Source organism: Symphalangus syndactylus, chromosome 16, assembly GCF_028878055.3.
Source record: "Symphalangus syndactylus isolate Jambi chromosome 16, NHGRI_mSymSyn1-v2.1_pri, whole genome shotgun sequence".
NCBI classification, from domain to species: Eukaryota; Metazoa; Chordata; class Mammalia; order Primates; family Hylobatidae; genus Symphalangus; species Symphalangus syndactylus.
Window position 1 is genome coordinate 10,436,271 of NC_072438.2, and position 22,491 is coordinate 10,458,761.

Below are 22,491 nucleotides of genomic sequence, written 5' to 3' on the forward strand. Positions count from 1 at the left end.
TCAGGACTCCGCCCAGAGCCTCCACCCCTTTTCACCATTTTTTTGTGTGTCCTCGGATTTGGTGTGGTCCCAACATGCAGCATCTGTGGCTTTTTGGAGGAATGCACTCAGACTACTGGAATCTGTGTTGACCTCAGGCTTTAAGAGCTAGGCAAACCTGGGAATCTAAACCTGCCCCAGGCCCTTAACCAGTCACCTGCCAACGCAGGGTATGCTGACCTCGAAAGCTATGACACTCTGAGCCCTGTCTTCACACTTCCCAACACCACGAAGGCACACGCATCTCCGTCATTCTTAACAACGTTATCTTCGGAGAACATTATCTTGGGTTGCCAGTGCCCTCCTCACTGGTCCAACGGACACTTTCAAACACCAACTCCTTGACTTCACTGGGATGTCCAGTTCATCAACATCTCTCTTTTTTACCTGGCATCTTCCTTACCTCCTTCAACAAATGCTCTTTCCAACAAGATAGTCTCTTCTAGTTTCCTTCACCTTTGGGGCTCTCCACACTCCAGTATCTAGGATTGTTATCCCATATTAATCGCTCCCCAAATGTGTTCCTGGCTGTCTTGAGTTCCAGACCACGTGTGCAACGGCCTCTTGTCTTCCCCTAGATGGCTCTCACAGGACACAGGCCGGGTCCAAACATGAGCTCAGGGACCCTCAGGGGCCTGCACCCCACCCTGCTGGGTTCCTCTCTAGTGTTTTGTCTAGCAGTGAAACCCTGTCCAGCTCTCTAGCCCTCGTCTCTGACTCAAGTCTGCTGAATCTACCTAACTCCTCCTGAACCTATCACTTCTGCCCATCACCTCTCATGTGCTCAGCTGCAGTCTCTCCCACAGTTTCTATCTCCCTCCAATCTACTTTTCACCCGGCTGCCCGAGAGACTTTTGTTTTTAAATACACACCTGAAATCAACAACTCCACTCCTAGGTTACACACCTAACAGAAATGTGTACCTACGATCACCAAAGACAGGAGCAAGAAGATTCACAGTAGCACTATTTCTGCAGGCAAATCTGCCAACAACCCGAAGGGCCATGGACAGTGGAAACGATGAGCAGCTTGGGGTGTAACCATACAATGGAATACCACACAACAATGAAAGTAGATGAACTACAGTTACATACAAATGCAAAGATGAACTTTGCTAATCCCACACTTCGGGAGGCCAAGGCGGGTGATTGTTAGAGGACAGGAATTGGAGACCATCCTGGGCAACAAAGGGAGCCCCATCTCTGTGAAAAATTAAAAAAATCAGGGGTGCGTGGCTGCACATGCCTGTAGCCCCAGCTACCCTGGAGGCTGAGGCAGGAGGATCACTTGAGCCTGGGAGGCAGAGGCTGCAGTAAACCGAGATCCCGCCACCGAACTCCAGCCTGGGTGACAAAGCAGAGCTCTGCCTTGAAAGGGGCAAAGGAAGGGAGAAAAAGGAAGAAAGAGGGGGAGCCACGGAAAGCGGCTTTGCTGTAGGGCTGGTTGTAAGGCCGCATTCACCAAGGCCCCATGGGTCTAAGGCCAACTCCGAAGATGGAGGTCAGCACAGTGGACGTCCCCTGGGGCTGGAGGGCTGTGAGCCACCGGCACCCAGCTGGCTGCTTTCACGGGGAAGTTCGCTTGGTAAAAGCTCACTGTGCTTTTGCTTTTGTTCCTGCATAAACATCAGTTCAACACAAAATTTTCGCAGAAAGAAAAACGCCTCCCTGACAATGCGACTGTCCACTTGACACCAGGGCCCCGCGCTGCCCATGGAACAGGGCCAGAGTCCTCCACGAGCGTTAAGGTTGCCGCCTGCCTGCTACTCCAGGGTCCTCCAGGCGAGACCCGCAGTCTGCAAGCCAGAGCCCCCGACTGACAGGACTCGCGGCCTGACCCCCACGACCCCCTCATCCTGCATCCCGCGTCCCCCTCATCCTGCATCCCGCTCCCCCCGGCGGCCCCTCCCCCCCCACAGCCCCTTCCTGCCTGCGAACCCTCCCCCGCGCCCTCCTCCCCTGGCGTCTCCCTTCCCCTCCAGCCTTGACCCCTCACATCCCCCCCTTGCCCCCCTCCCCTGGCGTCCCCTTCCTCCCTGCGTCCCCTCTCTCCCCACCCTCCTGCAGCCCCTCACTCCCCCGCTCCCTCCCCACCACTTCCCCGGTGTCCCCCTCCCCCCAGCGGCCCCTCATCACGCCCGCGGCTCCCTCTCCCCGGTGGCCTCTCCTCCGAATCCCCCTACCTCCGCGGCCCCTCACCCCCCCACGCCCCTCCTGCTCCATGCGCCGTCTCTCCCCCCACAGCGGCCCCCCTTGAGCTCCCGCGGCCCCTGCCCCCAGGTCCCCCCCTCAAAGTTCCCCTTCTCCTCGCGGCCTCTCCCCTGGCATCCCCCTCCCCCTTCTCCACGCGCGCTCTCTCCTCTGCAGACCCCCACGTGCCCCCATGGCCCTCCCACCCAAGTCCCCCATCCCCCGGAGTTCCCTGCCCCCCTTGCCGCTCCCCTCCCCTCTCCAGCCTGACCTTTGCCAAGGCAGGCGTCGCAGTACACGTGCCCGCAGTTGGTGAGGCTGAAGCACGACGTCCTGTGGGGCGGCTGGAAGCAGCGATTACAGAACACCCAGTTGGCCATGCCAGGCAGGCGACCGCAGCGGCGAGGCCGGGCCCACGCGAGGCCCACGCAAGGTTGGGACCAGCCTCCCCGCGCAGGGCCCGAGGGCGGGCAGCTCTGCGCCTGCGCAAACTCGACGGCAGCCCCGCGCCCGCGCACTGGAGCTCGCGCCCTCCCGCCAACCCCGCGGGTTGTCCCGCAGCACCCAGGAGGGCGCGTCTGACTCCTCTCCCAGGTCGTTTGTGCTGGAGTAGGCGGAGGAACGCACCGCGAGCACGAACGTCCCGCCCCTGTCTTTGCGGTCCTCAGGTGTTTTGTGGAAGCCCGGCCTGGGTGGCGGGCGCGGGGAATGGCGGCTGCGCTGAGGAGGCGTCGGGCGCGACCGCAGTGGGGGAGGGGGAGGGGGAGCGCCGAGGGCGGGGGATGCGGGCCAGGCCCACCTCGAGGGCAGGAGGCCAGGGCGGCCAGGGTGGTGCGCTGGGCGAGGCAGGGGAGGAGTAGGGAAGAGTGGGCGTGGGGGCCTTGGGGGCCCGGGGAGCGGGATGGGAGGGAGGGAGGGAGAAGTGGGTGTGGGAGTTGGGGTGGGAGCAGGAGCAGGAGTGGGGATGTGGGAGTTGGGGTGGGGTGAGGCGGTGGGGGTGGGGTGGGGTGAGGCGGTGGGGGTGGGGTGGGGTGAGGCGGTGGGGGTGGGGTGGGGTGAGGCAGTGGGTGGGGTGAGGCGGTGGGGGTGGGATGGGGTGAGGCAGTGGGTGGGGTGAGGCGGTGGGGGTGGGATGGGGTGAGGCGGTGGGGGTGGGATGGGGTGAGGCAGTGGGTGGGGTGAGGCGGTGGGGGTGGGATGGGGTGAGGCAGTGGGTGGGGTGAGGCGGTGGGGGTGGGGTGGGGCAGTCGGGGGTGGGGTGGGGCAGTCGGGGGTGGGGGCCAGGCCGCGCTGCATGCTTTGGGGCTAGTGTCCAGGTGGCCACTGGCGCAGAGACCTCAGCACGGGAGGCCTGAGCCTGCTTCCCTCTGAAACGGAAGGCGTAGCCCGGGAAGGGCCTCTGCTGCTTCCAGCTTCCAGCATGAGGACGTGACTTTTTATAAAATTGTCCTCCGCGTGATTCTGAGAGTTTCCACCCGCTGGACGCTGCAAAGCTCGGATCTAGAGGCTCAGGCAAGTGCTTGTGCTGGGGGAGCGCAGGGTGGCCCCTGCGCCCTGAAAGGTGTGAGTAAAATACAGCTGTTTCCAGGGCCTCGTATGAAAAACATCTTAGTAATTTTATATTGATTACATGTTAACATGATATTTTTGATATATTAGGTTAAATATATATCACTAGCGTTGATTTTACCCTTTCAAAAAATCCTTTTCAATGTGGAGACTAGAAAACTTAGAATTACGTATGGGCTGGGTGCGGTAGCTCACACCTGTAATCCCAGCTGCTCCGAAGGTTGAGGCAGGAGAATCGCTTGAACCCAGGAGGTGGAGGTTGCAGTGAGCCGAAATCACACCACTGCACTCCAGCCTGGGCAACAGAGTGAGACTTCGTCTCAACAACAACAGCAGCAAATTAGAATTATATATGTAGCCCACTTTTATTTCTGTTAGACAGTGCTGATCTCTACCAAGTTTAAAACAGCAAGACCAGCAACGTGGCAAAACCCCGTCTCTACAAAAAACACAAAAATTAGCTGGGTGTGGTGGTGGGCCCCTGGGGTCCCAGCTACTCGGGAGGCTGAGGTGGGAGGATCGCTTGGGCCCCGGAGGTCGAGCCTGCAGTGAGCCTGACAGCACCTGTGTAGCAGAGCGAGACTCAGTCTCAAAAACAAGTTTAAGAATAGGATGAGGTGCCTAATCTATCAAATTCAGAAGCTGCCTTATAAAAGTATTCTATCAATGTTATAATGATACGTTAATTTCGATCTCTGTTATCTTTGAAATCATAAAAGTAATACACATTTATGCAGGTATTTTGATTTATTAACTCAAACATTATGCAGATTATTTGTCCTTATTGATAATATTTTAAACAATCTTCTTAGCTATAAAGAAGTCTTTCAGGTACTTCATTTGGAAAATTCCGACTGAAATAAAGATTAGTATTTGTGCAAAAGCCCACCATAAAACATTGCTATTTGTATCTTCACTGGTCGTTCGAAAATTTTCTTCACGGTCCTACGCGGAAAAGAAATAGACAGGTTTAGTGTCATAAAGTACTTAACTCACGATTTTGAGGGGAGGGTTGTTGTGGGCATTCAAGGTATTTAATATTACCCAATTAATATCTTACACCAGCGTATCCGTGCAGTCTGTTTTTTCTAAACCAGAAACCATTGCTTAGCCAAGTATAAGAGAGTAAAAATTAACCTTATAAAAGATGTTTTTGTATTTTGGTGTAAAATATCAGGAATTTGACCATTTATAAATTTTATTTGCTACCATCAGGCAAAGCGAACATTACCCAATAGTGGTAGATTTCAGCATTTGAGTCCAGCCTTTATGCCAGGCATTAGGCCAAGCACTTGCATGCCTTATTTGCTTGTCACACCTGTCCTTATCTTCCTGATAAGGAAACTGAAGCTTAGAGATGACACAGATTACTGACAGGTAGTTGAGATTTAAGCCCATATCTGACCAATATCCACTTAGTGTAGTGACTCAAAAAGCACTTAATGTCATAAGAATAAAATTGTGATTTGGAAAGTGAGCATACATGAGCCTCTACAAATACATGGGATGCCTTTGGAAGCATTTATTCATTCTGCAAGCTCACCCCCTGTGCTACTGGGGACTTTGTTAGGCACAGGGCATCAAAAGATGAATGAACTGAAATTCTCTTTCCTAGAGGAGTTCATAGTCCAGCAGACAGAGTGAAGACAAATTGCTCTCTCTGGTCCCTGTGAATCCACACAGTTCTACCTCAGAGAGAAAGTGAGGAACAGGCAGTTCATTCTTTCCTTGGTCCAGGGGCTTTGTGTTGAGAAATGCGTTGCTGGTAGCAAGAGATAAAATAAGCTGAATAGGCAGACTGACCCTTTGATAGTTTTGTTCTTTGACTATTTGCTCAATTTGTTCAATTAGATGTTCAAGCTTGAAGGTAAGTTCATTAACTTTGTCCTTTGCTTGAGCAATGGCCGCATCAAGGTCGTGTTCACCAACTCGAATATCTAAGTGGATCCTCTGTACAAACAGTAAAAAGGAAAAAATGGCACGTTTTTAAAAACAGCTCCACTCTTTTTCCTTACTTTCTCACTCTTGTATCCTCGTCCTTCGTTTTTCTCCCTTCCCCCTTTTCATAAGCAGGGCACTGCTTCACTCTTCAGCTCCCTTTTTCCCTCACTGCCACTCTTTCTTATCCTACTTGGTAGTCTTTCTTGTAATAATAATGCATTAAATGGTAAATTACTGAACTTATAGTATATTTCTACCTTCCTGAACATGAAATTAACTATTAGGTAAATGACTTTGGTGTGGAGAAAATTTGATTAATGCTCTGAGGGAAATTTTCTTTACATATAACTAAATTTCTTAAACTAAAGTACAAATTGTTTTCATCAGTTCTGAACACATTTAGAAAATAGCCAATCACCATCTATCGTGTAACACTTTTATTTATTAGAATTCCATTATTAATTCACCCTTCAGCCTTCACTTGTTTTCAAGCCTGAATAATCACAGTTCTTTTAACCTTCCCTCACAGCTCTTATTTTTCAAACCCTTTAATCAACTTCATGGCTCTCCTTTGAACCCCTTCCAAGCTCTCCAGCTCCCTCTTTGGTTGCTGCGCTGAGATCTGGGCATAGGACTTTAATAAGTTTCTAGCCAGTTTGAGTGTAATGGTTCTGCATACCAATGTCATGCTTGAATGGTGCTGACGCTGTGTTCATCAACAAGGACATGGGAAGCATATACTCACCAGCCTACTCCCTCCAAATGACACAAGCCTTGTAGAATTAGATTCTAAGCAAATGATGTGTTCACCAGGTGAATGTGAAGTAAAATAGAATGTCCCTTGCGGGCCATATAGCTTCGACAATATTACCTAGGATTAAGGATTTCCATAGATTGAGTTTATTATTTTCTAGTTTCCATTCTTAAAAATAAAACTCCTCTATATATTATCTAGTAAAAAGTTGTGCCATTCCTAAACAAGAAATCAATGGCTAATAAACATGAAAAATATTCAGCCTTGCTAGTAATTAAAAAACTCAAACTACACTAAGATAGACCTTGTTCATTGTCAGATTGACTAAGATTTAAAAGTATCCAGGGATAGTGTGGACAACTACTGTTGTCTGACAGAATATCCAAGAACTGTGGGACAACTACAAAAGGTGTAACTGGACACATAATGGGAGTACCAGATGGAGGAGAAACAGAGAAAAGACATATTTTAAGCAATAATGACTGAGAATTTTTCCCCAAATTAATGTCAGATACCAAGCCATAGATTCAGGAAGCTCAGAGTATACCAAGCAGGATTAATCCCCTCACCCCCTCAACCCCAAAATGAAACCAAAAAGCTACGCCTAGGAATATCATTAAAACTGCAGAGAAGCAAACAGAAATAAGAAAATCTTGAGCAGCCAGAAGGGGGGAAAAACCTTACTTACAGAGCAGCAAATGTAAAAATTGCATCTGACCTCTCCTCAGAAGCTATGCAAGCAAGAAGAGAGTAGAGTGAAATATTTAATGTATTGAGAATAAAAAAATGACCAACCTAGACTTTGGTATCCTGCAAAATTATCCTGCAAGAGATAAGAGGGAATAAAGCCTTTCGCAAACAAATAAAAACTGAAGGAATTTTTTGCTGGTAGATCTGCCTTGTAAGAAATGTTAAAAGAAGTTCTTCAGAAAGAAGGAAAATGATGTAGGTCAGAAACTCAAATCTGCATAAAGGATGAGCATTAGAAAAGTGGAGGTAAAATTAAAACTTTCTATTTTCTTGTTCTTAACTGACCTAAGAAATATCACTTTATTCAAGATAATAGCAACAGTGTATCAAATGATCATAGTTTACATGTAAGTGAAATTAATGACAGCCACGATAAAATCAGGGGCAGCAGGGAAGAATTAGGAATATTTTGTTAATAAAAGGCACTTGCGGCTGGGCATGGTGGCTCACGCCTGTAATCCCAGCACTTTGAGAGGCTGAGGCGGGTGGATTACCTGAGGTCAGAAGTTCAAGACCAGCCTGGCCAACATCGTGAAACCCTGTCTGTACTAAAAAATACAAAAAAAATTAGCCAGTCGTGGTGGTGGGTGCCTGTAATTCCAGCTACTCAGAAGGCTGAGGCAGGGAGAATTGCTTGAACCCGGGAGGCAGAGGTTACAGTGAGCTGAGTTCGTGCCAACCTGGGTGACAGAGTGAGACTCCATCTCAAAAAAAAAAAAAAAAAGACACTACCCGTGAAGTGGTAGTGTAGTGTTATTTGAAATTAGACTTGGACTAGTTGTGAATGTATGTGGCAAACTCTAGGGCAACTTCATATGCTAACAGAGAGAATGGAATCACAGAAAATGCTCAGTTAAAACCACAAAAGGCACGAAAAAGAGGAGAAGAAAAAAATAATGAGGGCAATGAATAGGAAATGGTAACAAATATGGCAGATATTAATCCAGCTATATAAATCATCACTTTAAATGTTAATGGTCTGTGTCCTTGGCCTGGGTAGAGTGGCACCTTGTTGGTGGTGCCCATCTTATATCAGCCAGGGACAAAGCAACCCTTGTTCATCCCAGCTTGGCTTTTGATCTGTACCCATACCTGGTTCATGCCTTGGACACATAGAAAAAAATGTCAATGGTCTAAATACACCAGTTAAAAAATAGAGTGGATCAAAAAATGAGACCCAATTATGTGTTGTCTGTAAGAAAATCATTTGAAATGTAAAGACACATAGATTAAAAGTGAAGGGATAGGGAAAGATACACCATGCTAACCTTAATCAAAGGAAGGCTGGAGTAGCTGTATTAATTTCAGGCAAAGTAGACTTCAGAAGCAATGAAAATTATCAGGGATAATTACATAACGGAGCAGTACATAATGATAGAGGGGTTAATTCTCTAAGAAGACAACAATCCTTAACGTGTATGTACCTGACAATAGAGCATGAAAGTATGTGAAGTAAAGCCTGATAGAACTGCAAGGAAAAAACAGATGAACACTTTATTATAGTTGGAGTTTTCAACCCCTTCTGTCAGAAATGGACACATCCTGCAGGCCAAAATTAGTAAGGACGTCATTGAACTCAGTAGCACCATCAGTTGACTGGACATAATTGACACCTGTGATTACTTTATCCAGTGATAGCAGAGGACACATTTTTCTCAAGTTCACATGGAACATTCACCAAGATAGACCATATTCTGGGCCATATATCACACCTTAACGAATTTAAAATAATAGAAATCATACAATGTATGTTCTCAGGCCTCAATAGAATTAAACTGGAAATCAGTAACAGAGAGATAGCTGGAAAATCGCAAAATACTTGGAGATTAAACAACACACTTCTAATTAACACATGGGTCAAAGAAGAAATCTCAAGACAAAATGAAACTACAACTTACCAAATTTGTGGGATGCAACAAAAGCAGTGACTAGAGGGAAATTGAAAGCATTGAATCCATATACAATTGGCTGTCTGTAATACCAGGTTTCACATCCATGGATTAAGCCAGCCATGGATTGAATATATTTGAAAAATATATATATAACAAAAATAATACAAGTGAAAAACTACAGTGTAATAACTATGCAACATTTACATTGTAAGTAATCTAGAGGTGATTTAAATTAATGGGAGGATGTGCACTAGTTACCTGCAAACTACATCATTTCATATAAAGGACTTGAGCATCTTCAGAATTTTATATCTTTGGAGAGTCCTGGAACCAATCCCCCACAAATACCAAGGGATGACTATTAAAAAATGAGATCTAAAATTAATAATCTAAGCTTCCACCTTAGGAAACTAGGAAAAGAAGAGAAAATTAAATGCAAAGTAAGCAGCAGAATAAAAATAATAAAAACCACAGAAGAAATCAATTAAAAACAAGAAATAGAAAAAAATAAACAAAACCAAAAGCTGATTCTTAGAAAAGATTAAAAAGCTTCTAGCCAAGCTAAGAAAAAAAACGAAGATGACACAAACTACAAATATCAGAAACAAAAGAAGGGGCATTACAAATCCCATGGACATTAAAAGAATAATAAAGGAATACTGTGAACAACTCCATGCCCACAAATTTGATAACCTAGGTAAAACTGACCAATTCCTTAAAATACACAATCTAACAAAATACAAGAAGTAGACAATCTGAATAGACCTATATCTAGTAAGAGGTTGAATTAATAGAAACTTTCCAAAGCAGAAAGCACCAGGCCCGGATGGGTTCACTGGTGAATTCTACCAAACATTGAAGGAAGAAATTGTGCCAGTTCTCTACAATCTCTTCCAGAAGATAGACACAGAAGGAATACTTCCTGATTCATTTTATGAGGCCAGCATTACCTTAATACCAAAACCAGACAATAAGAAAACTACTGATCATTGTATCTCATGAATATAGATGCAAAAACCCTTAACAAAATATTAGCAAATGAAAATCCAACAATATATAAAAAGAATTATATACCACAATCAAATGGGCCTTATTACAGATACACAAGGCTGGTTTAACATTAGAAATCAATTAGTGTAATTCATCACATCAATAGGTGAAAGAAGAAAAATCATACCATCATATCAATAGATGCAGAAAAAGCATTTAACAACAGCCAACACCCATTTATGATAAAAACGCATCAAACTAGAGATACGGGGGAACTTAATTTGATGAAGAACATCTACAAAAAAACCTATAGCTAATATACTTACTGGTCAGAAACTAGAAACCTTTTCTTGGTGGACTGGAAGTCCTAGCTAATGCAGTAGAAGGAAATAAAGAGTTTGGGAAGGAAGAAATAAACTGTCTTTGTTCACAGGTGACATGACTGTTTATGTATAAAACCCAAAAGAATTGACAAACTGCCAGAACTAGTAGGTGATTATAGTAAGGTTGCAGGATACAAGATGAATATAAGAAAGTGAATCACTTTCCTATATACTAACAATGAAGAAGTGGAATGTGAAATAAAAAGCACAGTATCATTTACATTAGCACGCTCCCTCAAATTACTTATTTATAAATCTAACAATATGTGCAAGACCTATATGAGGAAAACAAAACTGTGGTGAAAGAAATGGAGAGAAGACCATGTTCATAGATAAGAAGGCTTATTATTGTCAAAATCTCAGTTCTTCCCAACTTGTTCTATAGGTTCAACAGAATCCCAATACAATTCTAGCAAACCATTTTGTAAATATTGACAAGCTGATTCTAATATTTATATGGAGAAACAGAAGACCCACAATAGCCAACACAATATCGAGGGGGAAGAATAAAAGAGGACCGAGACTACCCAACTTTAAGATTTACTATGAAGCTACAGTAATCAAACAGTGTGATATTGGTGAAAGAATAGACAAACAGATCAATGGAACAGAATAGAGACTTCAGATGTTGTTTCAGGCAATTTTTATGTCTTTTAAAAAAACAGTGAATGGGTTTTAACGTGATAGTTTTTGGCCCAACTAAAATTTGGCTCTGGGTTTAATGTGCTTTGGAGACACTTTCAGATTGGTCAGTAAGGATTATTGGGAAAGTACAGAATTGGGGTTTGATATAACAAGGACCAGAAAGTATGGGCTAGAAGCATAGATGTGGGTGTGTAGGGAGCAGAGGGTAGCTGTCTTGACAAGTGGCTGGAGCTAGGAAAACAGTCCCAGTGGAGTTATTGTCAGTGAGGTGCCAAATGTGCCAAGAGAAAACTACTGAACAGGTGAAAATCAAGTGTCCAAAAATCCAACTGGATTGGAGTCTTCAGCACAGCTGTCTGTCTCCACGTAAGTGGGGGTGTCACAGTGTCTTCCTGAGCTTGGGCCAACCAGTTATCCAGTTCCATGAGAGTGGGAGTCCTGTCCTGCCTACTTCAAGCACCCTTTTCTTGCCAGCCAGAAAGAGTCCTATTCTGTTCTACAAGTCTTTGGTCCACCACCATTCTGCTACCCCATGAGCACAGCTCCAGGACAACTAGGTTTGAGTTAGTGGGCTGAGGAATTCATTGTCTTGAGCTTACATGGTGGGGGATGGATATCTCTGTTATATCCATTGTATATATGAGAAAACAGCATCAAAGCAGTCAAATAACCCATCCAAGGTTTTAGCTTATATGTGACAATCTATGCTTGAGTTTGATTCTGACTCCAAAATCCGTATTCTTTCCACATTACCTGGTGACTTTTATACTCCTCTGCTAACTCCTAGTGAGTAAGAGGTATATAAGACCAGACAGTCCCAGAGGGTGCTGCATTACTAGAGAACGCCCATGCCAAAATGGGAGGAGGGAGGACTTGGCTTATCTGACCCTTGTGCTTGGGTGGGGCTGCAGCACCAGCAAAGTAGATGGGGCCTGGTTGGTGCAAAACCACAGGGATGCTTTGGCCCTAAGGTCCCTTTTGCCTAGCAAGATCAGCAAACCTCAAGATGACAAATCTGGGACTCCTCATTTTATTTTTTAAAAGCTTTTTGTATTATGGAGCCTGTCTCTGCTTCTCAACTAAACTATAGGCTCATTGAGGGCAGGCACTTTCTATGTTTTTATGTCATGCTATCATTCGGTGCTATATGCATTAAAAATTGTTAATTCCGGGTAGTGAGTGCTTCTGTAGAGCTTTTAAAACTGGGCTACATGATGCCTGAATATTTGGCAGATGACAAATTTTAGTAACAAAGTATAAAAGAATGTTTTACCTCATCATTGTAAGTTGTAATAGTCACAAACATTCCCAAACCAGGAGCAGATTCAAGGAACGTATGTCTGCCTATGTCCCATTGCTGTATCTTGAAAGTCCCTGTTTCAAAAATATAAGACATTACAAAATGTAAGAAACAGTAATAATGTTTATTAGATGTTACTGCTAAATTAAATGAATTTATCTTTCTCAGTTTACCTAAATCGTAAAACACTCTTCGTCTGAACAGCTATAGCTTGGTGATTAGGTATCTAACAGAGTAGAGGACTCTGGAATATAGAGGAAGACTTGAGTTCTTCATTTCTCACTCTTGTTGACTAGGTAACTTAACAAATTATTTCACCACTCTAAGCCTCCATTTCCTATTCAGAAAAATAGGGGTAATATATATCCCTCTCAAATCTCAGTTGTGAGAACGGCCGAAAATAAGCCTATGAAAGGTTTCCACCTAGAATGTAAACTCCATGTGAGCTGCCACTAAGAGATGGAACTCTTGGATCTTTTCCGATACCTCCCCAGTAATTCTCCCTGCTTTAACTTCTTCCTCCCATAACTTGATCCCATACACTTCCAGCAGAATTCTTTGCTAAAACATCAGTGTAGTCATGTCAAGTCTTTCGTTTCATTGTCCCCAGAGGTTTCTGCTGAAGGTTGGATCTGAAGGAGTGTCTGGCTTTCTCCCATTAGTATGTGGTAGCTATCATATGACTTAACTTCCCTCATGTGCACTTGAAAGGTACAATGGGAATGAAAACCCAGCTAACATTCGTTGGACCCATATTATGTGCCAGGCACTGTGCTAAACACTTAACATGCATCACTCATGTATAGATTTATATAACTATAATATATGCTTATAAAGTACAAATATAAAATATTATGAAGGTGAGAGAAAAGGCACTACACTGTCGGGGTTTGAATCCTGACTACTGCTTGCTAGCTATGTGGGCAAATTAATTTTTCTATACTTTAGTTTCATTATACCTAAAATCGTTATAAAAGTAGTATTTACCAGCCAAGCACGGTGGCTCACGCCTGTAATCCCAGCACTTGGGGAGGCTGAGGCAGGCAGATCACTTGAGGCCAGGAGTTTGAGACCAGCTTGGCCAACATGGCGAAACCCTATCTCTACTAAAAATACAAAAACTAGCAGGGTGTGGTGGCACATGCCTGTAATTTCAGCTACTCAGGAGGCTGAGGCAGGAGAATCGCTTGAACTGGGAGGCAGAAGCTGCAGTGAGCTAAGATCGTGCCACTGCACTCCAGCCTGGGTGACAGCAAGACTCTCTCAAAAAAATAAAAGTAGCATTTACCTATGTAGGGTTATTGTCATGAAGATTCAGATGTTTGTAAATTGCTCCCTTAGAATGGTGTTTGACACAGCACTGAATAAATGTGTTATATGTAAATATATATACGTACATATATAAATTATACATATATACAATTATGCCTCAGTATCCATGAGGGATTGGTTCCAGGATGTCCTCAGGACACCAAAATTCACAGATGCGCAAGTTCCTTATACTAAATGGCATAGTATTTGCATATAACCTATGCACATTCTCCCATATACTTTAAATAATTGCTAGATTACTTATAATGCCTAGTACATAAATGCTGTGTAAATAGTTGTTATACTGTATTGAGTTTTTATTTGTATTTTTATTGTTGTATTGTTATTTCTTACTATTTTTTCCCAAATATTTTCCATCTGTATTTGGCTGAATCTGCCAATGCAGAATTTGTGGATATGGAGGGCCCACTGTATACACTCACACACTTTTTAGTAACTGAGGTGATTTTTCCCTTACCAGCACATTATGCTATCTCCATGTGGAGAAAGGAAATTCCTTGCAGGGACATATGCAAAAGTCCTGAGGTCAGGAGGATGGCTGGAGTGAGGTTAGCAGGGAAAGAATGGTAGGAGATGGGGTTGAAAAGGTAGCAGGGGCCAGATCATAGAGAGTCCCCTATGTCCATTGTAAGGATTTGGGGAAGCAGTTGGGTAGAGGAGTGACATGATGTGACTTTCCTTTTAAGTTTCTTATTGTTGCTGTTATGCAGAGAAAAGGATGAAGAAGGGTCAAGGGTGGAAGCAGTGACACTATTGTAATCTAAGTGGCTTAGACTATGTGATAATAGTAGAGGTTATAAAAAGTCTTTGGTTTCTGTATTATTGTCCCCATCTTACATGTTGGAAACTGGTTCTCAGATAAAGTCGCATAACCAAGAAGTTGTAGAGGCAGAATCAGAACTAAGGCAGTCTGATTCCAAAGCCTGGAGCTACTAGCTCCATTATCACAGTGCCTCCCTGGAAGGAAAGAGAGAGACAATTCCCTGATAGGGCTTGAGAAGGGAATGTGAGGCTGGATATTGGCCAGGAGGGCATCCCATGGAATATGTAATCTCTGGGAGACAACTAGAGGGAACACTTCCAGGGATAAGAAAGCTGCAACTAACTTTCAAGCTCTGCCTGCACTTTAGAGTGACCTCAGTCTTAAGGCATCTTTAAAATAGTTCTGGCCCATCTCTCCCGTTCTTCCCATCCCAAAGTTTGTTAACTATATGTGTAATGTGTATTCAGTACTTTTTAGTATGATCCATTTTAAGAGGTTTTACAAAAGGTATCATTGATGGTTCTGGACAAGATGGGCTAGGTCCATTCTGCCCTATTTCTCCTGCTGATTACAACTAAAAATTCTGGGCAAAATGTATAAAGCAACTACCAGAAGGCTGAGAGGTGGAGAAAAGAAGCTAGAGTGGCCGAGGACCTCAGGACTCATAGCACCACTCAGCGGTGGGTTATCTGTTTGTTTTCTTCCTCCTGTATATCCTGGTCTGGGTGCTATGGCAGTCCGCAACCTACAATTGCAGACCAAAATTTTGAAAAGAACCTAATGTTTCTAGCCAAAAGATCTGGAATAGGATGCCCTGCAAGATGAAGCTTCTTTGAGTATACCTCCCTGTATTAGGCTGTTCTTGCATTGCTATAAAGAAATATCTGAGACTGGGTAATTTACAGAGAAAAATGGTTTAATTGGCTCATGGTTCTGCAGGCTTTACAGGAAGCATGGTGCTGGCATCTGCTTGGCTTCTAGGGAGTCCTCAGGAAGCTGACAAGCATGGTGGAAGATGAAGGAGGAGCAGGCCGTTACATGGCAAAAGGAGGAGCATCAAGACCAATGAAAGTTTCAATAAAAAAGAAAAACAGGAGCAAGCAAGAGAGAGAGTGGGGGGAGGTGCCACATACTTTTAAGTGATCAGATCTTTTGTGAACTCAGAGTAAGAGCTCACTTATCACCAAGGAGATGGCCCAAGCCATTCGTGAGGAATCCACCCCCATGGTCCAAATACCTTTCACTAGGCTCCACCTCCAGCACTGGGGATTAAAATTCAACATGAGATTTGGGTGGGGACAAATACCCAAACTGTATTACTGCCCTACTCCAAATGAACACCTTAAAGAAATTGCACCCCTCCCACTGGATGCTTCAGTATGGAGACTACGGAGTGGAGCCCTGTCAACGTCCCCACCGAGCACTAAGTGAAGGACAATAGAGTCAGTGTCTCTACACTAGAGGCTTGGGGAGGATTTCACAGAAGAGAGAACTGGAGAGAAAGATCTTTAACTCTGTGTATGAAGTCCTGAGCACACCTCTGAGCAGCTCATGCTTGAAACTGACCAGAATCGATAAAGCAAAAACTTTGAGAATTCAACTATGGTGTGGAATACTGCCTGGGTTTCAGATTAGCCTCTAGGTAGCACACAAACAGGGCAGATGGAATACTGCTCGGCCATAAAAGGAATGAATGAATGGCGTTTGCAGCAAACTGGATGAGATTGGAGACTATTATTCTAAGTGAAGTAACTCAAGAATGGAAAACCAAACGCTGTATGTTCTTACTCATAAGTGGAAGCTAAGCTATGAGGATGCAAAGGCATAAGAATGACATAATGGACTTCAGGGACTCAGGGGGAAAGGGTGAGAAGGAGGTGAGGGATAAAAGACTACAAATTGAGTGCAGTGTATACTGCTTGGGTGATGGGTGCACCAAAATCTCACAAATCACCGCTAAAGAACCTACTTATGTAACCAGACACCATCTGTTCCCCAATAACCTATGGAAAAAATTTTTTTAAAGAAATTATAACAATACCTGATATGCTTTTCATTGTATGCAGAGGTAATATTTAAGACAACTATGTTATAAAGAATGGGAGAGCAAAGGGACTTAAATGGTGTTAAGGTTTCTGTATTTCTCTTGAAATGGTAAAATACTGATATTACTAGACTGATAAGTATGTGTATGATAATCCCAAGAGTGACCACAAATAAAGATTATAGAAAAAGATAAAGTGAACAACACTATAGGTAAATCAAAATGGAGTAGTACAAAATGTTCAAATAGCCCACAGGAAGGCAGGAAATGGAAAATGGGAATAAAAAACAGGGAAAGAATAAAAATAATAAAATGGCAGACCTAAATCTTGACATCTGTAATTACATTACATGTAAGTGGTCTAAACAAAGATTATCAAAATAGATTTTTAAAATGACCCAATTATAATGCAGTGTACAAGAAAATCACTTTGAATATAGTGCTATAGGCAGGTTAAAAGTAAAAATATGAAAAAAGATATACCACTTTGACATGGGTTTTTAAAAATCTTGAGTGCCTATATAAATATCAGACAAAGTAGGCTTCAGAGGGCTGGATGTGGTGGCTCATACCTATAATCTCAGTGCTTTGGGAGGCCAAGGCAGGAGGATTACTTGAGGCTAGGGGTTTAAGACCAGCCTGGGCAATGTAACAAAACCCTGTCTCTACAAAAAAAAATTAAAAGTTGGCCAGGTGTGGTGGCATGCACCAGTAGTAAGAGTTGGCCAGGTGTGGTGGCATGCACCAGTAGTAAAAGTTGGCCAGGTGTGGTGGCATGCACCAGTAGTAAAAGTTGGCCAGGTGTGGTGGCATGCACCAGTAGTTCCAGCTACTCAGGAGGCTGAGGTGGGACGAGCGCTTGAGCCTAGGAGTTCAAGGTTAACAGTGAGCTATGATTGAACCACTGTACTCCAGCCTGGGCAACAGCGAGGCCCTACCAAAAAAAAAAAAAAAAAAAAAAAACACAAATAGGACACTTCAGAGCAAAGAAAATTACCAGGAATAAAGAGAGACATTACACAATAATAAAGGTATCAATTCACCAAGAAGACATAACCACCCTAAATGCACCAAACGAGAGCTTCAAAACGTGGAGTAAAACTGACAACTGAAAGGAGAAGTAGACACATCCCTGTTTATAGTTGGTACTTCTGTACTCCTCTCTTGGGTACTTGATAGAACTAGGCAGAAAACCAGCAAGGATGCAGAAGAACTGATCAGTATCATCAACCAACAGGACCTACTTGCCATTTATAGAACATTCTCCTGTACAGTAGAATACACATTTATTTTAAAATGCATTTGAAGCATTCAGCAACACAGGCAACAAAGCCCTAAAGGTGATTAGGCACCTTTGCTGAAGCAGCTGAATGTTCCTGGAGAGAAGCGCACAGCCAGGCTTTCCAAGTCACTTTCCAAATATATCACCACCTAAAAATCACAGTTATGTGTGCTCACTATTCTCTAAAACGACTGGTTCATGTGTGTCTCCTTAGCGTCTTTCAGTACCTTCCTGCCCCCACTGCCACTTCTCCGATGGTTACCTTGCGTCTTACGGAAATGGTAAGAGTCTCCACCTGCTGTGGCTTGATTGGCTCCCCTGGAGCTCATGTTGCTGTTTAATTGCTATTTTACCAATATTTGGGGTGGAGTCTTCAAGAAGTGATTGGGTCATGAAGCCTCCACTCTCATGAAGGGGTTAAAGCCATCGTGGGAGTGGGGTTCCCATCAGAAAGATAAGTTTGGCCTACTTCTCGCTCTGTCTCATGCACTGACTTGACCTTCCACCGTGGGCTGACCCTTGCCAGATGCTGGTGTCATGCCCTTGGACTCTCCTGCCTACAGAACTGTGAGCCAAATAAACTTTATAAATTGCCAAGTCTGTGGTACTCTGTCAGAGCAGCAGAAAACAGAATAAGACACCATCTTTTCACCAGCAAATGTCCTAAGCCCCCCACATTTACCCTTTCTGGCTCCCTCTTGTTGGGATGGATGGGGGTTCCCTATTCTGTCAGTGGCCACCCCCTCTTATGTTCTAGGACTTTGCTCTTGTTGCTGCCCCCACTTGCCCATATGGAGCATACCCACGTGTTCTGGTGGCCCCCCTTGTCTGTATTCCGTAAGGTACTAGAGGGCAGGAAATGTATTTTATTCTTGTTTCTTTGGCTGTCTAGAGCCTGGCAGTAAACCTAGGGTGGTGTGTGGCTCATTGGTAGGGGCTCAATACATCTTTGTGGAACGAATGAAAGTGTGTCCTACCGTACATGCTTAGCAAGTGATTTTGAATGAGTGAGTGCCAGTTGCCCCCCCTCCTCCCATTAAAATGCCAATATTCATGGCATACTACTTTGAGTTATCAGAATGGAGGAGGAGAATTTCTGCTTGATTCTGCCAAGATCCTCCAGCCTTAAGCACACGCCCCCTCAGGTGTCATGCGCCATGGCGCCACTAGATGGCAGAAGAGAAGCATTGCTCCTGGGCAGAGTAAGCCTGGGGGAGCATTCAGTGCAGTGTAGATGAAATAGTCGTGTGACAGGAGGTGTCTGTACAGAACGCAGATATCCACGGATGAGATGCTGTGTCTTGCTTCTTACTGCGTGGTGAGAGAGCCTGCAGGGTTTGCTGCTAGGAACTGGGATGGAGCTTCCTAGCTGTGCCGTCTTGGACAAGACACCCAGCTGCTCAGTGTGTTTCTCTACCAGTAAAGCAAGGATAATCATGGCATCTCTCTTAGGGTATGAAGAATATGTGGCTTAATAGTTGTGTGCTATTTAACACAGAGATTAGCACCTTGTAAATGAAGCTCCGTGTAAGTACTTGATACATAATTCTTTACATTATTACTAGGTTTTAACTCACAAAGTTTTTCTAGCGACATTCCCATTTAACCCCACAACCCTGTTAAGCAGGTCTAACAATACCCAATTTTACAGAGGAGGGGCCTGAGGCCTGAAGAGGCTGAGATGACTTATCTAAAATCCAGATAATAAGTGGCAGCTCCAATATTAAAATTTAGCAGGGCTGATTCCCAAATTCAGGGCATTGGCCACCAAAAGCAACACACTACTCCCTACAGACTTGGATGTGGGTGTGTGTGTGTGTGTGTGTGTGTTGTAAACCAACTCCACATGTGGTTCTTGCAGAGCCCCCAGGTACAGGCCTTACTCCTCTTGGGTGTTCAGTAAACACTGGGCACCTACTGGGTGCCAGGAGCATCTGGACCCTGTGGGAGGGGAGCTGCCCCAGGGATGCAGATGCTGTCCACCAGGCTGCACCTCTCCTGGCCTCCCTGGTACCCTGTGCCCACCCTTGATAAGGCAGCCAGCCTTTCCCTGTGATCCCTGGCATGGCTGCCCCATTGGCTCCAGATGATGAGTCCTTGAGGCTGGCACTATGGGTCATTTGGGTTTGTATTAGAAAAGTAAAACATTCATTGTAGGGGGTTTAGAAAGTAAAATCTCCATTAGAAGTTTTTGGTATTTCATATTATCCTTTTAGCCTTTTTCCTGTAAGTACATTTTTATATTTTATAATAAATGAGATCATACTGCACATACTATCCATAGTTTGATTTTTCCACCTAATGTTTTGTGACTGTCTTTCTGTTTTAAATATTCTTCTGTAAGCTAAATTCAGGCATATCCAGAGAGCTGAAGAAAGACCCAACATTATCTTCCCAGTGTTGAGTATGGAGCTTGGCAGACACTGAGGGTCATTCTGTGTTTGAGGAAAGGATGAGGCAATGGGAGGCCCTGCACATGGTGGTTTAAGGCAGAATTATCTGGTAGACCCTGGCTCTGGCTCCCCCACTCCCAAGCTGTGCAATCTCGGGTGACTTTACAAAACCTCTCAGAAGTAAGACGAGGATAGTAGCAGGCCCTACGTCAGGGTGGTCATGGAGATTAATCAGTGCATTCCCTGAGAACTCTGCCTGCCCATGGCCATCACTCAGAATGTGCTAACTACAATTAATTCATGTCTAACTAAGGCAGAGTGGGGTAAGTGACAGAAGAGGGATGATGTTTACTTAATTTCTTCAGTGCCTCCTTATTGCTCTTAGAATGAAATCCAGATTCACTAAAGAGTTCCTCGGTCCTGTAGGACCTGGCTCTTTTTTCTCATTGATCATACTGCCTGCTCCTATTCTGAGGGTAACAGGAACCTCGAGGAGGGTAAGTGACATTTAGACTGAGACTCCAAGGGTGAGGGGAGACTTCCAGGCTGGGGGATGGGGTCTGTAAATTCCCACTGTCATGTGGGAGGAAAGATCGTCCAGTGGGGGTCCTGAAGCTGGCTGCACGTTGGTGTCATCTGGGGACCTTTACATGCTGCTGATGCTCAGCTTCTGCACCACGTGCTCTGATTTAGTTGATGAGGTGCAGACCTGGGCATAGAAAGCAGTTGCTTTCGAGAGTAGCTGTAAACATAGTGATCTCTTCTAGAATGTCCCCATTTCCCAGGAGGATCTTCTGTTTCTCTGTAACGTTTTGAAGAGTCTCAGTAGAAGACGCATATTTTTGACAAAAAGATCATCAGAGTACAGCTCAGCACATTCTCACAGGTGGAATCACCCTGGTCCAGACATCGTCAGCATCCTGGAAGCTGCCATGCCACCTATCACCACCACCACCAAGGGAGCCACTACACGGACTTCTAAAGACAGATTATGTTTGTCTGTTTTTGTGCTTTATATAAAAATGTATGCTTTGTGTCTGGCTTCTTTTAATCAACACTTTGTGAGCGCCGTCTGTGTTGCCGTATGCCCATGTAGATCACTGTCATTGCTGTTTAATATTGCATTTTTGAATACACAACTATTCTTACAAATTTGCCTATTGATGGGCATGTGGGCAGTGTCCAGTTTTTGGCTATTTCACATCATGCTGCTATGAAGATTCTCGTGCATGTCTTGTGAACCAATGCATACATTTGTGTTGGACATATCCTGTGTTTACCTGGTCATGGGAGGTGCCCATGTTCAGCTTCGGTAAACAGGAAAACGGTGGTGCCTGTTCCACATCCACTTGTATGCATGTTATTTTCTGCCTTCTTCATTTTGGTATTTGGTGAGTGTGTAGTCACATTCCACTGGGCTTTGCTTTACGTTTTTCCTGATGATTAACAAATTCAATCACCTTCTCATCCACTTCCTGGCCATTCGGGTCTCTCGTGTGAAGCATCTTAATCTCCTGCCCATTTTTCTGTCCTGTGATAGCCCTCTGTGACTGGTTTGTTTTCAATGTAGACATTATGCACATTTATCTTACATTTATTCTTAGATGTGTGTCATTTTTCATCACCAAAGAGAAACAATTGAAAGGTTAGACACTTCCCCCAAGTCAGCATCTTTAGACAACATGAGTGTTTGCAAAGGGCCTGTGGCAAGGCCAGGTATCAGCAACACTCCTGGGGTGACAGCACTTTTCCTTTGCCACAGAGAAGACAGCTGCCATGACTTGGGCCCACAGGGCTGCGGTGGGCACTGCTGATGACCCCTGGCCCTTAACGTCCCTTCCTGCCTTCTTAGCCACCCCTGGCTTTGGCATGCTTGACTGCAGCTTGCGGCCTTAGAGGAGGCCTTGGGTGCTGGAGCCATACCCTGCACAGAGGACAGGGAGACCCTGAGTTGAGGTCTGCGCCTCCCCAGCCTGAGCCAGTGCCAACGAATGGGGTGTGAGTACAAATGCCTGGCTCCTTTGCCTGGAGGTGGAACAAGCTGTAGTATATCTTATCCAGATTTTATTTTATTATTACTATTTTTTGAGACGGAGTCTCTCTCTGTCACCCAGGCTGGAGTGCCGTGGTGTGATCTCGGCTCACCGCAAGCTCCGCCTCCCAGGTTTACGCCATTCTCCTGCCTCAGCCTCCTGAGTAGCTGGGACTACAGGCGCCCACCACCA

General features: G+C 44.6%; 2 protein-coding genes, 1 long non-coding RNA gene and 1 other non-coding gene across 5 annotated transcripts in view; 2 read left to right on the top strand and 2 right to left on the bottom strand.

Moving 5' to 3' along the window:
- Positions 1–2,708, bottom strand: part of RNF212 (ring finger protein 212) — a 52,950-nt gene extending 50,242 nt beyond the window's left edge. Inside the window, exon 1 of one of the 2 annotated variants that reach the window (XM_055246651.1) lies at positions 2,500–2,708. In XM_055246651.1, coding sequence (XP_055102626.1) covers positions 2,500–2,608 — 109 coding nt within the window. In that variant the 5' untranslated portion in view covers positions 2,609–2,708. The remainder of the gene's footprint in view (positions 1–2,499) is intronic. The other variant, XM_055246652.2, reaches the window with a different exon arrangement.
- A 74-nt stretch (positions 2,709–2,782) lies between these two features.
- LOC129465021 (uncharacterized) lies at positions 2,783–21,300 on the top strand. Its single transcript, XR_008651828.1, has 3 exons — positions 2,783–2,896; positions 20,652–20,763; positions 21,034–21,300. It is a non-coding gene; the product is annotated as an uncharacterized lncRNA (long non-coding RNA).
- LOC129465019 (transmembrane emp24 domain-containing protein 11) overlaps positions 4,530–22,491 on the bottom strand; it is a 32,649-nt gene continuing 14,687 nt past the window's right edge. The window contains exons 2-5 of the mRNA XM_055246653.1: positions 12,426–12,526; positions 6,484–6,609; positions 5,601–5,747; positions 4,530–4,742 (exon numbers count right to left, since the gene is read on the bottom strand). Coding sequence (XP_055102628.1) covers positions 4,593–4,742; positions 5,601–5,747; positions 6,484–6,609; positions 12,426–12,526 — 524 coding nt within the window. The 3' untranslated portion in view covers positions 4,530–4,592. The remainder of the gene's footprint in view (positions 4,743–5,600; positions 5,748–6,483; positions 6,610–12,425; positions 12,527–22,491) is intronic.
- Positions 8,225–8,358, top strand: LOC129465090 (small nucleolar RNA SNORA48). The gene has a single exon (XR_008651868.1). It is a non-coding gene; the product is annotated as a small nucleolar RNA SNORA48 (small nucleolar RNA).